General features: G+C 45.8%; 1 protein-coding gene across 4 annotated transcripts in view; it reads right to left on the bottom strand.

Moving 5' to 3' along the window:
- Positions 1–18,293, bottom strand: part of LOC143958204 (lactase-like protein) — an 80,410-nt gene that overhangs the window by 45,034 nt on the left and 17,083 nt on the right. For all 4 annotated transcript variants that reach the window (XM_077467679.1, XM_077467680.1, XM_077467676.1 and 1 more), the window contains exons 6-8: positions 14,668–14,777; positions 8,656–8,784; positions 3,475–3,570 (exon numbers count right to left, since the gene is read on the bottom strand). In XM_077467679.1, the coding sequence (XP_077323805.1) occupies positions 3,475–3,570; positions 8,656–8,784; positions 14,668–14,777 (335 nt within the window). The remainder of the gene's footprint in view (positions 1–3,474; positions 3,571–8,655; positions 8,785–14,667; positions 14,778–18,293) is intronic.

Here is an 18,293-nt window from a genome sequence, read left to right as displayed (position 1 = left end):
TGCGGTTTTTATTTTTTGCGCTATAAACAAAAATTGACAATTTTGGAAAAAAAATAATATTTTTGTACTGCTTGCTATTATAAATATCCCCCAAATGTTTTCATTATTTTAGGCCAATATGTATTCTTCTACATATTTTTGGTAAAAAAAAAAAAAATCACAATAAGCGTATATCGATTGGATTGATAAGCACAAAAGTCTGCAAACTTTGGGAAAGATTTATGGCGTTTTTATTTATTTATTTGTTTTACTAGTAATGACGGTGATCTGTGATTTTTAGCGGTATTGCGAAGGACAGATCGCAGACTTTTGACACATTTTTGAGACCACTGAGATTTATAGAGCGTTCAGTGCTATAAAAACGCACTGATTACTGTGTAAATGTCACTGGCAGGGAAGGAGTTAACACTAGGGGGCGATCAAGAGGTTAACTGTGTGTTCTAACTGTGTGGAGATGGGACTGACTAGGAGAGATGACAGATTGCTGTCCCTACATTTGTGGGAACACACAATCTGTCTTCTATCTTCTGACAGCACGGGTATTTGTGAGTTTACACACACAAATCCCCGTGCTGGCTCTCGTGCACGCGATCGCACCCGCCGGCCACATGCATCGGTCCCCCGCTTTGCAGCGGGCGCTCGCGTAACCTCTGGTGGCTCTCCTCGGCAAAGCTGTGTGTGTGTGTGTGTATATATATATATATATATATATATATAAAAATATAGCAGTATATCTGCGTTTGCCAGTCGGGAACCGGTTAATGAATGCAAGGCATGCTCTGATTGGACAAGGTGAAGAGGAGGGACAGTAACGCCGCAATCTCCACCTCGTCCAATCACAAAAAGCCTTGTAGTCATTGAAAGAGTTAATAGACTTTTTGTAAATGGTGACAGTGCCAGGCAAGCACCCCCCTCCTGTGGTCAGTGTGCGAATGGGAAGCCAGTTGGTACAGACCCCAGAAGATTGTAGTCATCAGTGTAGTAACGACGACTACTCCAGTGATTGTCTGTCAGCTTTCCCAGCGGGCCCCTCGGGTATAAGATAGCCATACTTACATTGTGTCAAACTGGACCAATAGAACTATACAATACCTGGGGTTCAGAGTCAAAGAGAGTCAGCCTGTGCAGGAAACTGACTATTCAATCTTAAGTCATCATAAACCATCATGCAGAATATTCTGATTCTTGTATAAGTCTAGCTGGGGATGGTTCTATTTAAAGCCCAACTCCGGGCAAATAACTTATCCCTTGCAGTGGGACTGTGCCTGTACTGCAAGGGTTAATTGCCAGTTTATGTATAGGGGAACAAGAAAAGGAGTGAAGAGAAAGTCTCCCTATGGCCGCCCATCCATGACATCCCTGGGGGTGTGTGCGACAACCTCAGCCTGGACTCCTACCAGGCCACGCCCCTAACAAGAAAAGGAGATTTACTTATCCGATCCTCCCCGTACCTAGACCTGTCCCCCATGCTCTAGTGGTTTAGGGCAGTGGTCCGCAACCTCAGCCCTCAAGTACCCCCAACGAGCCATGTTTTCAGGTTTTTCTTTACTTTGCACAGCTGCTTTTAAAGCGGAGCTCCACCCAATTTTAGTACTTGGTCTTAAACAAAAGACCACGCCTCCACCACTCATTTTTGGATATACAATTATTTTTTTCCCCCTTACCTTAGTAGTAAAAAGGTAAACTTTCTTCCCAGCTTTGCCACGGCGAGCTGCGTCATTTCCTCTTCTGGCTCTGCCCCTCCCCCCCCCCCCCCACCGCCTTCTGGGACCTGTCTGTGTCCCAGAAGATGACGGGCCATTCAGAAAGCTCCGCACGACTCCTGCAGTAGGAAGCCAGCTGTGAAGCCTGAAGGCTCCACTGCCAGTTTCTCTTAGATACAATGGCGGCGCCTGCACCCGATCCAATGGACGGATCAGCCTAGGGGGTGACGACATTGCGGGCTCCTTGGACAGGTAAGTGTCCTTATTAAAAGTCAGCAGCTACAGTGTTTGAAGCTGCTGACTTTTGAAAAAAAAAAAAAAAATGTTGAGGGTGGAACTCCACTTTAAATCAATATCAATGACATGGTATCGATCAGAGCTATTTTATCTAAGCCCTTGTACACACGGTTGGACATTCCGACGGAAAATGTCCGATCGGACCGTGTTGTCGGATAATCCGACCGTGTGGGCTCCATCGGACTGTTTCCGTCTGAATATCCGACCGACAAAGTTTTAGAGCTGGGCTATAAAATTTTCCGACAACATGATCCGATCGGACTTTGTCCGATCATGTGTAGAGAATTCCGATCGGACAAAGTGCCACGCTTGCTCAGATCAAATTCCTAGACCAAAGCTATTGGCTACTAGCCTGAACGTAGTCCCGTCGTAAAGAAAAAACGTCATCCCGTTACGAACGATCGGATTTTCCAACAACTTTGTCCGACCGTGTGTATACAACACAAGTTTTGGACGAAATCCGTCAGACAAAATCAGACGGATTTTGTTGTCGGAATGTCTGACCGTGTGTACAAGGGCTAAGGGAAGTTCCAAAACATGGCCCATTGGAGGGTACTTGCACTGCTGTCCTAATAGCTTCACGGGCCCCTGGGCAAAGTAATGCAGTGGGGCCCTTACGCGCTTTCCCTAATTTACGCACCTACTTTCAAGAAAAAGTATAAATAGTTGATAGAATTAAACATATATTTATTAGTACACTCAATAAAATCAATTTTAGACATTTAAACATGCCATAAGTGAAAGACTAATCAACACAAAGGGCACAGTATAGGGGGGGGAGGCGGAAGGGCACAATACAGGGATCAGGAGGGCACAGTACAGGTTCCAGGAAGCTGCACAGAACACTGCCATCCCGGGACAGCTTAATAAAAAGTGTGACTGTCCCATCAAATCTGGGGCAGTTTGCAAGTATGATGTAATGCAAGATTTTCATGGGGCCCCCGTGAACCTTGGGCCCCTCGGCAGTGCCCATGCATTAAGACAGCCCTGGGTACTTGGGAACCACTGGTCTAGGGTCCTGAAGTCATCAAGACCAGAGCAGGGTTCGTACTCTGGACATGAGGACGCTGAGGGACAGACCATTGCCAGATCGTGGCCAACCACCACCTGCCGGAGGGAGCGAAGGATCAGTTAAGTAAAACTGTTTCTTCTCTCCTCTGTGGGCACAGCCCCACTGCAAGGGATCTTTTTTTATTTGGGGGGGGGGGGGGGTTAAATCTGGACTATAAAGTACATATGAGGGGATATGCATTATATAGAGAAAAATACACTCTGTAATATTCCTAATATCTAGCAGCCTCACTGTCCACAATTATAATAAGTGTATCTAAACCCAATTTCCAAACTGAAAGAATTTTTTATTTTTTTTTATGTAGAATTTTACTTGTGAGAAATCTGGCATCAGCTGTTGGTTCATCATAACCCTTCAGTGATCAGTCATGAGGTTTTACTGTCTGCAGTATTTACTCTTTACCTTGATAAGGTGGTGTGCCGCCTTGTATGCTCCAGTCCCTCTTAGCTTTAGGCCCGGTGCATGTTCTCCCGTCTCATAGCCTTCAACTGCCACAGACTGTTTATGGGAAAAAAAGAGGGGTTTTTTTATTTTATTTTTTTCTAAATACACCTTATATTTTGATGAAATCTTTATTAGAAGCCAATATGGAAAGCAAAAGAAAAATATGTCAATCTAGCAGGGTCCAGTTTGTCTATATGCTGTCATAGCTAGACTGTGCTGATACAGTGGTTCTTTTTTTACGTGCATAGAGTAGTGGTGCTTTTTCCACTCATCAGGTGTATATAAAGGCATTTTTTTAGTTTTTTTTATTAAGTACGGTAAGGCTGCGTACACACGATCGGAAAATGCACCAGCAAAAGTCCGATGTGAGATTTTGGTTGGAAAATGCGAGCGTGTGCATGCATGCTCCATCTGACTTTTGCTGGCGGCATTTTGGAGAGCAGGTTCTCTATTTTTCCGATGGAAAAAGTTTCAGTCGGAAATGCCGTTCGTCTGTATTCAATTCCGACGCGAAAAATTCACAAGCATGCTCGGAAACAATTTGACACATGCTCGGAAGCATTGAACTTAGTTTTCTCGGCTCGTCGTAGTGTTGTACGTCACCACGTTCTTGATGGTCGAAAGTTCAGAGAACTTTTGTGTGACCGTGTGTATGCAAGCCAGGCTTGAGCGGAATTCCGTCGGAAACTCCGCTCAGGTGTATGCGGCGTAAGACACTTATAAAGTTTTAATTAATTAATCTCTTTGTTTCTATTGGAGAGTCACTCCTTTGTTCTGGTGACCACTGTCAAAGCTAGAGTCAGGGCTAAAGATTATTGTTTTTCCCTTTCTTACTTGAAACCATTGCTGACCTGTGAATAAAGTAATACAGAACATGTGTGGGACTTTTCAGGTGCTACTTAGAATAATCAAACATTATATATAGTAAGAAAGCATATCATTCATTAAAATCACTGTAAAATATCTAACAAAAGCCACATGTGTAGTGTCATTAGGTAAAACAATCCGATAGGACCCAGCCTACAATAGGTATGCCCCAATGACATATTGTCAGAACCAGGGGCGTTGATAGATCTACAAAAGATCTGGGGGTAGAGCTCATAGCAGCATGGTAAAGAAAGGCATATGCTTGGGCGAGCATACACATGTATATAATATGTGTGTGTGTGTGTGTGTATATATCCCGAGAGAGCCCCCCTTACATCAGGTTCCCCAGAGAGCCTCCCCCTTAAATCAGTGTCCCCAGAGAGCCTCCCCCTTAAATCAGGGTTCCCAGAGAGCCCCCACCTTCAGTGTGCCCAGAGAGCCCCCCACTTACATCAGGGTCCCCAGAGAGCCTCCCCCTTAAATCAGGGTCCCCAGAGAGCCCCCCACTTACATTAGGGTTCCCAGAGAGCCTCCTCCTTAAATCAATGTCCCCAGATAGCCTCCCTCTTAAATCAGTGTCCCCAGAGAGCCTCCCCCTTAAATCAGGGTCCCCAGAGAGCCTCCCTCTTAAATCAGTGTCCCCAGAGAGCCTCCCCCTTAAATCAGGGTCCCCAGAGAGCCCCCCACTTACATCAGGGTCCCCAGAGAGCCCCCCCTTAAATCAGGGTCCCCAGAGAGCCCCCCACTTACATTAGGGTCCCCAGAGAGCCCCCACTTACATCAGGGTCCCCAGAGAGCCACCCCCTTAAATCAGGGTCTCCAGAGAGCCTCCCCCTTAAATCAGGGTTCCCAGAGAGCCTCCCCCTTAAATCAATGTCCCCAGATAGCCTCCCTCTTAAATCAGTGTCCCCAGAGAGCCTCCCCCTTAAATCAGGGTCCCCAGAGAGCCCCCCACTTACATCAGGGTCCCCAGAGAGCCCCCCACTTACATCAGGGTCCCCAGAGAGCCCCCCCACTTACATCAGGGTCCCCAGAGAGCCCCCCACTTACATCAGGGTCCCCAGAGAGCCTCCCCCTTACATCAGGGTCCCCAGAGAGCCTCCCTCTTAAATCAGTGTCCCCAGAGAGCTTCCCCCTTAAATCAGGGTCCCCAGAGAGCCCCCCCACTTACATCAGGGTCCCCAGAGAGCCCCCCACTTACATCAGGGTCCCCAGAGAGCCTCCCCCTTAAATCAGTGTCCCCAGAGAGCCTCCCCCTTAAATCAGGGTCCCCAGAGAGCCCCCCACTTACATTAGGGTCTCCAGAGAGCCTCCCCCTTAAATCAGGGTTCCCAGAGAGCCTCCCCCTTAAATCAATGTCCCCAGATAGCCTCCCTCTTAAATCAGTGTCCCCAGAGAGCCTCCCCCTTAAATCAGGGTCCCCAGAGAGCCTCCCTCTTAAATCAGTGTCCCCAGAGAGCCTCCCCCTTAAATCAGGGTCCCCAGAGAGCCCCCCACTTACATCAGGGTCCCCAGAGAGCCCCCCAACTTACATCAGGGTCCCCAGAGAGCCTCCCCCTTACATCAGGGTCCCTAGAGAGCCTCCCTCTTAAATCAGTGTCCCCAGAGAGCCTCCCCCTTAAATCAGGGTCCCCAGAGAGCCCCCCCACTTACATCAGGGTCCCCAGAGAGCCCCCCACTTACATCAGGGTCCCCAGAGAGCCTCCTCCTTAAATCAGGGTCCCCAGAGAGCCCCCCCACTTACATCAGGGTCCCCAGAGAGCCCCCCACTTACATCAGGGTCTCCAGAGAGCCTCCCCCTTAAATCAGGGTTCCCAGAGAGCCTCCCCCTTAAATCAGGGTTCCCAGAGAGCCTCCCCCTTAAATCAATGTCCCCAGAGAGCCCCCCACTTACATCAGGGTCCCCAGAGAGCCCCCCCACTTACATCAGGGTCCCCAGAGAGCCTCCCCCTTAAATCAAGGTCCCCAGAGAGCCCCCCAATTACATCAGGGTCCCCAGAGAGCCACCCCCTTAAATCAGGGTCTCCAGAGAGCCACCCCCTTAAATCAGGGTCTCCAGAGAGCCTCCCCCTTAAATCAGGGTTCCCAGAGAGCCCCCCCACTTACATCAGGGTCCGCAGAGAGCCCCCCACTTACATCAGGGTCCCCAGAGAGCCTCCCCCTTAAATCGGGGTCCCCAGAGAGCCCCCCACTTACATCAGGGTCCCCAGAGAGCCACCCCCTTAAATCAGGGTTCCCAGAGAGCCTCCCCCTTAAATCAATGTCCCTAGATAGCCTCCCTCTTAAATCAGGGTCTCCAGAGAGCCTCCCCCTTAAATCAGGGTCTCCAGAGAGCCTCCCCCTTAAATCAATGTCCAGAGCCATATATATATATATATATACTGTATAATATCTGAATATTCTAAGTTGTACATGCAAAGTCCCCAAAAAAGCATTTTTTTGCAGTTGCAATTGCTCACTTGCCATTCTACAGAATAAAATTATTAATATTATAACAAAGGATTTATATAGCGCCAACACCTGGCACATTGCTTTACAGTATAAAGGGAGACCGTACGATTACAATACAGTTCAATACAGAAGGAATAGGAGGAGGGCCCTGCTCATGGAGTTTACAATCCTAACCCACACCTACCAACATTTTGAGATGGGAATGAGGGACACCTACTAGCAAATGTATGTAGACGTAGGACAGGCCCCCTTAAAGGAGAAATAACGGTGATGGTGAGGCTGCATATGGGCATTGATCCAGATGTATTGATGGGCATTGATCAGGCTGCATTGGTGGACAATTGTGAGGCTGCAGATGGGCATTGGTCAGGCTGCATTGATGGGCAATGGTGAGGCTACAGATGGGCATTGATCAAGCTGCATTGATGGGCAATTGTGAGGTTGCAGATGGGCATTGATCAGGCTGCATTGATGGGCAATGGTGAGGCTGCAGATGGGCATTGATCAAGCTGTATTGATGGGCAATTGTGAGGCTGCAGATGGGCATTGATCAGGCTGCATTGATGGGCAATTATGAGGCTGCAGATGGGCATTGATCAAGCTGCATTGATGGGCAATTGTGAGGTTGCAGATGGGCATTGATCAGGCTGCATTGATGGGCAATTGTGAGGCTGCAGATGGGCATTGATCAAGCTGCATTGATGGGCAATTGTGAGGTTGCAGATGGGCATTGATCAGGCTGCATTGATGGGCAATTGTGAGGCTGCAGATGGGCATTGATCAAGCTGCATTGATGGGCAATTGTGAGGTTGCAGGTGGGCATTGATCAGGCTGCATTGATGGGCAATTGTGAGGCTGTAGATGGGCATTGATCAAGCTGCATTTATGGGCAATTGTGAGGCTGCAGATGGGCAATTGTGAGGCTGCAGATGGGCATTAATCAGGCTGCATTGGTGGACAATTGTGAGGCTGCAGATGGGCATTGATCAAGCTGCATTAATGGGCAATTGTGAGGCTGCAGATGGGCATTGATCAGGCTGCATTGATGGGCAATTATGAGGCTGCAGATGGGCATTGATCAAGCTGCATTGATGGGCAATTGTGAGGCTGCAGATGGGCAATTGTGAGGCTGTAGATGGGCATTAATCAGGCTGCATTGATGGACAATAGTAAGGCTGCAGATGGGCATTGATCAAGCTGCATTGATGAGCAACTGCGAGCTTGCAGATGGGCATTGATCAGGCTGCATTGATGGGCAATTGTGAAGCTGTAGATGGGCATTGATCGGGTCACAGATGGGCAATAGTGAGGCTGCATTGATGGGAACTGACCCTTATTTTGCTTCAAAGTTCTTTATTTAAAATTTAAGTTTTATTCCTGAAACATCCCTCCTAAAATGAAGGTGTGTGTTATAAGTCTGTGCGTGTTATACGCCGATAAATACGGTAGTTTTGAAGAATTGCCCTAAGGTAGACATGGTAGGAGCTAACCTAACATACTGGTGTAGGGAGTGCCAGAGGCAGGGAGAGGTTCTGGGGAAGTCCTGGAGGAGAGATGCTAGTCGCCTGGTGTCATGCTGACCCTTTGGCTTAAATATTCTAAGTCACTAGATCAAGTATGCAGAGAAGAACCTCCGACTTGACTCCTCTGCCTATTAGTTCCGAGTCACCGACATAAAGCACTGAAGTCAATGGGTCAGCAGAACAGCCAGGAAGATTCCACTTCCAGCATAACCTTCTGTACTCTTCAGAGCGATGTCTTTCCCTACTTACAGATGACAGTTGTGCTTCATTTTACAGGCAGCCATGGACTGTAACTCACCCAGGGGTTGCTGAATGTGATCCAATATTTCACTCGGTCACCAAATTTCTCAAAGCACAGGTTGGCATAATCGGTAAAGTAGGTGACCATGCTGATGTTCTGCCAGCCGCTGTATTTCTCCTGCAGGTTCTGCAGATGTCACACAGAGAACAAGGTTAGAGATGCAGCATTGATGGAAGGACATCATACAAGTCCAACAAGAGCTTCACTCCGCAACTCATTCATATAATCCCAATGGCAGATTTTTAAAGCAAGAAGTAAGTCCCATCGTGTTTGTACATTGTTTGGTGTGGCTCAAAGTTTGTCATGTTTATAAGATTCTTGAAAAGGGAAACCATATGTGAGAGGACGCCTTGGTCTGCGAGGCTCCAGCATATATCATACAGAAGTACCGAGCAGGGTCAAGGCGAAAGTATAGAAGGCCGCTCAGCGTGTGACGGGTTCTGTGGAATATTCCAATAAGTCTGCCACTACATGACAAACATGACAAAGCCCTGAACTCTGAATGGAACGCCTTCTTTCATTTAACATTCAACTCCAGGAAACCTAAACCTACATAAATTATCCCCTGGAGTGGGGCGGCACCCTCACTGCAAGGCCTAACTGCTCATTTAGTCTACGGCAGTGGTCTCCAAACTGCAACCATTGGGACAAATGTTGCCCTTTTCTTGCTTCTATCTAGCCCTTGGGGCACTGTTGTTCCCACTGCTACGAGACACTATTCCCCCCACTGACACCAATGATGGGGCACCATTCCTTCCACTGACACCAATGATGGGGCACCATTCCTCCCACTGATACCAATGATGGGGCACTATTCCTTCCACTGACACCAATGATGGGGCACCATTCCTCCCACTGACGCCAATGATGGGGCACTATTCCTCCCACTGACGCCAATGATGGGGCACCATTCCTTCCACTGACACCAATGATGGGGCACCATTCCTCCCACTGATACCAATGATGGGGCACTATTCCTTCCACTGACACCAATGATGGGGCACCATTCCTCCCACTGATACCAATGATGGGGCACTATTCCTTCCACTGACACCAATGATGGGGCACTATTCCTCCCACTGACACCAATGATGGGGCACCATTCCTTCCACTGACACCAATGATGGGGCACCATTCCTCCCACTGATACCAATGATGGGGCACTATTCCTTCCACTGACACCAATGATGGGGCACCATTCCTCCCACTGACGCCAATGATGGCGCACTATTCCTCCCACTGACGCCAATGATGGGGCACTATTCCTCCCACTGACGCCAATGATGGGGCACTATTCCTCCCACTGACGCCAATGATGGGGCACTATTCCTTCCACTGACACTGATGATGGGGCACTATTCCTCCCACTGACACCAATGATGGGGGACTATTCCTCCCACTGACACCAATGATGGGACACTATTCCTTCCACTGACACCAATGATAGGGCACTATTCCTTCCACTGACACCAATGATGGGGCACTATTCCTTCCACTGACACCAATGATGGGGCACTATTCCTCCCACTGACACCAATGATGGGGGACTATTCCTCCCACTGACACCAATGATGGGACACTATTCCTTCCACTGACACCAATGATGGGACACTATTCCTTCCACTGACACCAATGATAGGGCACTATTCCTTCCACTGACACCAATGATGGGGGACTATTCCTCCCACTGACACCAATGATGGGACACTATTCCTTCCACTGACACCAATGATAGGGCACTATTCCTTCCACTGACACCAATGATGGGGCACTATTCCTTCCACTGACACCAATGATGGGGCACTATTCCTCCCACTGACACCAATGATGGGGGACTATTCCTCCCACTGACACCAATGATGGGACACTATTCCTTCCACTGACACCAATGATGGGACACTATTCCTTCCACTGACACCAATGATAGGGCACTATTCCTTCCACTGACACCAATGATGGGGGACTATTCCTCCCACTGACACCAATGATGGGACACTATTCCTTCCACTGACACCAATGATAGGGCACTATTCCTTCCACTGACACCAATGATGGGGCACTATTCCTTCCACTGACACCAATGATGGGACACTATTCCTTCCACTGACACCAATGATAGGGCACTATTCCTTCCACTGACACCAATGATGGGGCACTATTCCTTCCACTGACACTGATGATGGGGCACTATTCCTCCCACTGACACCAATGATGGGACACTATTCCTCCCACTGACACCAATGATGGGACACTATTCCTTCCACTGACACCAATGATAGGGCACTATTCCTTCCACTGACACCAATGATGGGGCACTATTCCTTCCACTGACACTGATGATGGGGCACTATTCCTTCCACTGACACCAATGATGGGGCACTATTCCTCCCACTGACACCGATGATGGGGCACTATTCCTCCCACTGACACCAATGATGGGACACTATTCCTTCCACTGACACCAATGATAGGGCACTATTCCTTCCACTGACACCAATGATGGGGCACTATTCCTTCCACTGACACTGATGATGGGGCACTATTCCTCCCACTGACACCAATGATGGGACACTATTCCTCCCACTGACACCAATGATGGGACACTATTCCTTCCACTGACACCAATGATAGGGCACTATTCCTTCCACTGACACCAATGATGGGGCACTATTCCTTCCACTGACACTGATGATGGGGCACTATTCCTCCCACTGACACCAATGATGGGACACTATTCCTTCCACTGACACCAATGATGGGGCACTATTCCTCCCACTGACACTGATGATGGGGCACTATTCCTCCCACTGACACCAATGATGGGACACTATTCCTTCCACTGACACCAATGATAGGGCACTATTCCTTCCACTGACACCAATGATGGGGCACTATTCCTTCCACTGACACTGATGATGGGGCACTATTCCTCCCACTGACACCAATGATGGGACACTATTCCTCCCACTGACACCAATGATGGGACACTATTCCTTCCACTGACACCAATGATAGGGCACTATTCCTTCCACTGACACCAATGATGGGGCACTATTCCTTCCACTGACACTGATGATGGGGCACTATTCCTCCCACTGACACCAATGATGGGACACTATTCCTTCCACTGACACCAATGATGGGGCACTATTCCTTCCACTGACACTGATGATGGGGCATCATTCCTGCTCTCCTCTGCAGCAGTCACTCACTGAAACAGAAGAGCCAGAGCTTCCTGATCATATTATTGGACCGGCGTGGATAAAAAAAAATAGGAAAGCACACTGATTTTTTTTTATACAGGTTAGGTAGGATGAAGGGGGAGTGGACAAGTTTAAGAACAGACTAATGCAGGCCATAGATCATGCAAATTTATTTTCATTAACCACGGGGGTGGGGGGGGGGGGGGGTCTACGTATAAGTCCATTCAAGATATATAGGGGTGGATAATTGTTATAAATATTCTCTTTACCTCGACATATATTTAGGATAGAAAACTAAGAGAAGTTTATCCCTGACCAATAGGTGGGAGATTTGTCCAATATTGACCGGTTGCCCCCCCCCCCCCCCCCCATGTGCAGCTAGTTTATTTTAATAATTTCAATCTTGCTAGTCTATAACAGGGAACATACACAACACTGTTCTTGCTATTTAAAATAATACAATTCTTTTTGTATTTTTCTATTGTTACAGGACACTGTGTAGAATGTAGATAGACAGCATGCCTGTATTTGGGTGTTTTGTTCAATTACCATTTTTTTTTTTTTGCCAAAGTTCCTAAACTCAACTCCATAAAAGCCTATGTGTCCATGTACAGATAGGCTTTTATCAGGGGCCATCCCCAAACTGTTCCCACAAAGTTGGGAGCATGAAATTGTCCAAAATGTCTTGGTATGCTGACGCTTTAAGAGTTCCCATCACTGGAACAAAGGGGACAAGCCCAACCTCTGAAAAACACCCCCAAACCGTAATCCCCCTTCCACCACATGATTTGGGCCAAAGTAAGGTCCATAAAGACATGGATGAGCGAGTTTGGAGTGGAGGAACTTGACCGGCCTGCACAAAGTCCTGACCTCAACCCGAAAGAAAACCTTTGGAATGAATTAAAGCGAAGGCCTTCTCGTCCAACATCAGTGCCTGATCTCACAAATGCGCTTCTGGAAGAATGGTCAAACATTCCCATAGACACACTCCTAAACCTTGCGGACGGCCTTCCCAGAAGAGGTGAAGCTTTTATACCTGCAAAGGGTGGGCCAACTCAATATTGAACCCTACAGACTAAGACTGGGATGCCATTAAAGTTCATGTGTTTGTAAAGGCAGGCGTCACAATACTTTTGGTAATATAATGTACAGTGTTCATACTCAAAATTTTGTCATGTTACAACCAAAAACGCAAATGTATTTTATTGGGGTTTTATGTGATAGACCAACACAAAGTGGCACATCATTGTGATGTGGAAAGAAAATGATAAATGATACAAATAAATCTGTGAAAAGTGTGTGGGGTACATTTGTATGGCGCCCCCCGGAGTCAATACTTTGTAGAACCGCCTTTCTCTACAATTACAGCTGCAAGTCTTTTTGGGGATGTCTCTACCAGCTTTGCACATCTAGAGAGGACATTTCTGTCCATTCTTCTTCTCTGCAAAATATCTCAAGCTCTGTCAGATTGGATGGAGAGCGTCTGTGAACAGCAATTTTCAAGTCTTGCCACAGATTTTCAATGGGATTTAGGTCTGGACTGTGACTGGGCCATTCTAACACATGAATATGCTTTGATCTAAACCATTCCATTGTAGCTCTGGCTGGATGTTTCAGGTCGTTGTCCTGCTGGAAGGTGAACCTCCGCCCCGGTCTCAAGTCTTTTGCAGACTGTAACAGGTTTTCTTCTAAGATTGTCCTGTATTTGGCTCCATCCATCTTCCCATCAACTCTGACCAGCTTCCCTGTGCCTGCTGAAGAAAAGCATCCCCACCACATGATGCTGCCACCACCATGTTTCACGGTGGGGATGGTGTGTTCAGGGTGAAGTGCAGTGTTATTTTTCCTCCACACATAGCATTTTGCTTTTAGACCAAAAAGTTCAGTTTTGGTCTCCTCTGACCAGATCACCTTCTTCCACATGTTTGCTGTGTCCCCCACATGGCTTCTCACAAACTACAAACAGAACTTCTTATGACTTTCTCTCACCAATGTCTTTCTTCTTGTCACTCTTCCATAAAGGGCAGATTTGTGGAGAGACGACTAATAGTTGTCCTGTGGACAGATTCTCCCCCCTGAGCTGTGGATCTCTGCAGCTCCTCCAGAGTCACCATGGACCTCTTGGCTCTTCTCTGATGAATGCTCTCCTTGCCCGGCCGGTCAGTTTAGGTGGACGGCCATGTCTTGGTAGGTTTGCAGTTGTGCCATACTCTTTCCATTTTCAGATGATGGATTGAACAGAGCTCCGTGAGATGTTCAAAGCTTGGGATTTTTTTTTTTTTATAACCTAACCCCGCTTTAAAAATCTTCTCCACAACTTTATCCCTGACCTGTCTGGTGTGTTCCTTGGCCTCCATGATGCTGTTTGCTCACTAAAGTTCTCTAACACTCCTCTGAGGGCTTCACAGAACAGTTGTAATTATACTGAGATTAAATTCCACATGGGTGGACTCTATTTACTAATTAGGTGACTTCTGAAGGCAATTGGTTCCACTAGATTTTAGTTCGGGGTATTAGAATAAAGGGGGTAGAATACAAATGCCCCCCCCCCCACACACACACACACACTTTTCACATATTTATTTGTATAAAAATTTGGAAAACCATTTATCATTTTTCTTCCATTTCACAATTATGTGCTACTTTGTGTTGGTCTATCACATAAAATCCCAATAAAATACATTTACATTTTTGGTTGTGACATGACAAAATGTGGAAAATTTCAAGGGGGTATGAATACTTTTTCAAGGCACTTGTATGTTACAGAAAGTCCTACCAGAATTCTGTGACCACAAAAAAAACTTACCTGTGGCAAGTCCCAGTGATACAAGGTAACTACTGGAGTAATCTTGTTTTCCAAAAGCGCATTAATTAGATCGTTGTAGTATTTTATACCTTTTTCGTTGACGTTTTCAGCTGCAAAAAAAATAAATAAATAAAACATTGTATAAGAAAGAACATTACATCTACAGAAGTCATGGTTTCCATTCACTGATAATGGCCAACAAGCCAGAAGAAAAGCTGTACACAGGTTTGTATGAACGTCTCTGTAATGTTATGTTATATCTTTGGGTTACTCTCTGTCTCTAGTTGGGGTGTAAAGCATTTATTGGTGTGACCCCACCCACTATCCTAATATGAGGATTAAAATCTGTCGTTTTGGGATTTGGGATGCGAGACATCAACCTACTGAGATAACTTCTGTTTTGAAGACTTTACTGTGTTTTCTATAGCACAAGGTAGAGCTGCACGATTCTGGCCAAAATGAGAATCGCGTTTTTTTTTTTGCTTAGAATAAAAAGATCACGAGTCTCGTGACATAAAATCTTTCACATTATACAAAACAAAATGGGCTAACTTTACTATTTTTTTTTTTTTTTTTATTCATTAAAGTAATTTTTTTAATTGCATTTGAAAGACCACAAATTTTTTGCATTTGAAAGACCACAAATTTTTTGCATTTGAAAGACCACTAATTTTTTGCATTTGAAAGACCACAAATTTTTCCCCCAAAAAATTGCATTTGAAAGAGCACTGCGCAAATGCAGTTTGACATAAAATATTGCAAACCCCACCATTTTATTCTATGTCTCTACTAAAAAAAAATATATAATGTTTGGGGGTTCCAAATAATTTTCTAGCAAAAAAAAAATTATTTTATCTTGAAACCAACAAATGTCAGAAAAAGGTTTAGTGTTTTAAGTAGTTAAACTTTTTTCACTTACACACAAAGTCTATCTCATTGACAAATTGTTACAATGTTTATACTTAAGTTCAACTGATAAAGAATGTTTTGGTTCTTGGCAGACTGCCCAGATTTTTTCCTTCCTTTCTTTTGAGGGCTGTGGCTTCAGAAGAGTAGAGAGAATTCTTTGCATAGAAAGAATCGTGAAACACTTTAGACAAGATCGCGATAACGATTCTTGACCATTAATTGTGCAGCTCTAGCACAAGGCCAGCGATAACCTCTCACTGTTATGCTTTATTAACCACTTGCTTACTGGGCACTTAAACCCCCCTCAGTCCCAGACCAATTTTCAGCTTTCAGCGCTGATACACTTTGAATGACAATTGCGCGGGCATACAACACTGTACCCAAATGAAATTTTTATCATTTTTTTCCCACAAATAGAGCTTTCTTTTGGTGGTATTTAGTTACAGCTCGGAGTTTTATTTTTTGCTAAACAAACAAAAAAAGATGCAAAAAAAATAAAAAATAAATCATGTTTTAATAGTTTGTTATAAAATTTTGCAAACGGGTCATTTTTCTCCTTCATTGAAGTGCGCTGATTAGGCGGCACTGATAGGCTGCATTGGTGGGCACTGATGGGCTGCATTGGTGGGCACTGATAGGCTGCACTGGTGGGCACTGATAGGCATAGTTAAGGCGGCACTAATAGGCACAGATAAGGCGGCACCGATGGGCACAGATAAGGCGGCACTGATGGGCAAAGATGGGCACAGATAAGATGGCACGGATGGGTGGCACGGATAAGTGGCACGGATGGGTGGCACGGATGGGCACTGATAGGTACCACAGATAGATGGGACTGATGGGCACTGATAGGTGGCACTGATAGGTGGCTCTGATAGGTGGCACTGCTGGGCACTGATGGGCGGCACTGCTGGGCACTGATGGGTGGCACTGCTGGGCACTGATGGGCGGCACTGGGGTGCAGCACCTTTGAGGCAGATTTTGGGTGGCACTGTGGGTGGCACTGTGGGCACTGCTGGGTGGCACTGTGGGCACTGCTGGGTGGCACTGTGGGCACTATGGGCACTGCTGGGTGGCACTGACAGGGGGGCACTTACTTTATTTCAGGATGGCACTGCGGGTGGCAGGTGGGCACTGGCAGGGGGCAGGTGTCAGCTTGAATTGCTGGCCGTGATCGGGACTGATGTCCCGAACACGGCCGCCGGCGATCGGCTTTTTTTTTTTCTCCTCGCGCTGTCAGCGCGAGGAGGAATACTAGCCGATTACCGGCTCCGTTTTATCACATGATCAGCTGTCATTGGCTGACAGCTGATCACGTGATAAGGGGTCGGGATCGACCCCTTACACGGATCGGTGATCAGGCGAGTCTCACGGACTCGCCGATCACAGAGCGCGCCGCGCGCGCCCCTCAGTCTATGTCTATGCCCCCGCAATCTAGGTCCGCGCTAATGCCGTCATTCGGCAATAGCGCGGATCCCAAGTGGTTAAAGTGCTTCTAAAGGGCTAAAAGGGTAACACCACTTTCATGGGAAAAAATAGTAAATAAAATAATTATTCTAGCGTATTAGAGCTGCACGATTCTGGCCAAAATGAGAATTGCTATTTTTTTGCTTAGAATAAAAAGATCACGATTCTCGTGACATAAAATCTTCCACATTATACAAAACAAAATGGGCTAACTTTACTGTTTTTTTTTTTTTTAATTCATTAAAGTAATTTTTTTTATTGCATTTGAAAGACCACTAATTTTTTGCATTTGAAAGACCACTAATTTTTTGCATTTGAAAGACCACAAATTTTTCCCCAAAAAGATTGCATGTGAAAGAGCACTGCGCAAATGCAGTTTGACATAAAATATTGCAAACCCCACCATTTTATTCTATGTCTCTACTAAAAAAAATATATAATGTTTGGGGGTTCCAAATAATTTTCTAGCAAAAAAAAAATATTTTATCTTGAAACCAACAAATGTCAGAAAAAGGTTTAGTGTTTTAAGTGGTTAAACTTTTTTCACTTACACACAAAGTCTATCCCATTGACAAATTGTTACAATGTTTATACTTAAGTTCAACTGATAAAGAATGTTTTGATTCTTGGCAGACTGCCCGGTTTTTTTTCTTCCTTCCTTTCTTTTGAGGGCTTCAGAAGAGCAGAGAGAATTCTTTGCATAGAAAGAATTGTGAAACTCTTTAGACAAGATCGCGATAACGATTCTTGACGATTAATTGTGCAGCTCTAGCACAAGGCCAGCGATAACCTCTGATTGTTATGCTTCGTTAAAGTGGTTCTAAAGGCCTAAAAGGGTAACTCCACTTTCATGGGAAAAAATAGTAAATAAAAATGATTCTAGCGTATTAGAGCTGAACGATTCTGGCCAAAATGAGAATCACAATTTTTTTGCTTGGAATAAAAAAAATCACGATTCTCGCGACGTAAAATCTTTCACATTATACAAAACAAAATGGGCTTACTTTACTGTGTGTTTTTTTTAAAATTCATTAAAGTAATTTTTAAAAAAATTGCGCAAATACAGTGTGACATAAAATATTGCAACAACCACCATTTTATTCTCTAGGGCAGGGATATGCAATTAGCGGACCTCCAGCTGTTGCAGAACTACAAGTCCCATAAGGCATAGCAAGACTCTGACAGCCACAAGCGTGACATCCAGAGGCAGAGGCATGATGGGACTTGTAGTTTTGCAACAGCTGGAGGTC

Source organism: Lithobates pipiens, unplaced genomic scaffold, assembly GCF_037356315.1.
Source record: "Lithobates pipiens isolate NorthernLeopardFrog02 unplaced genomic scaffold, aLitPip1_a1.2 Scaffold_6, whole genome shotgun sequence".
Taxonomy (NCBI): domain Eukaryota; kingdom Metazoa; phylum Chordata; class Amphibia; order Anura; family Ranidae; genus Lithobates; species Lithobates pipiens.
The sequence above is the reverse complement of the archived record's forward strand: the minus strand, read 5'-3'. Positions and strand labels throughout refer to the sequence as shown.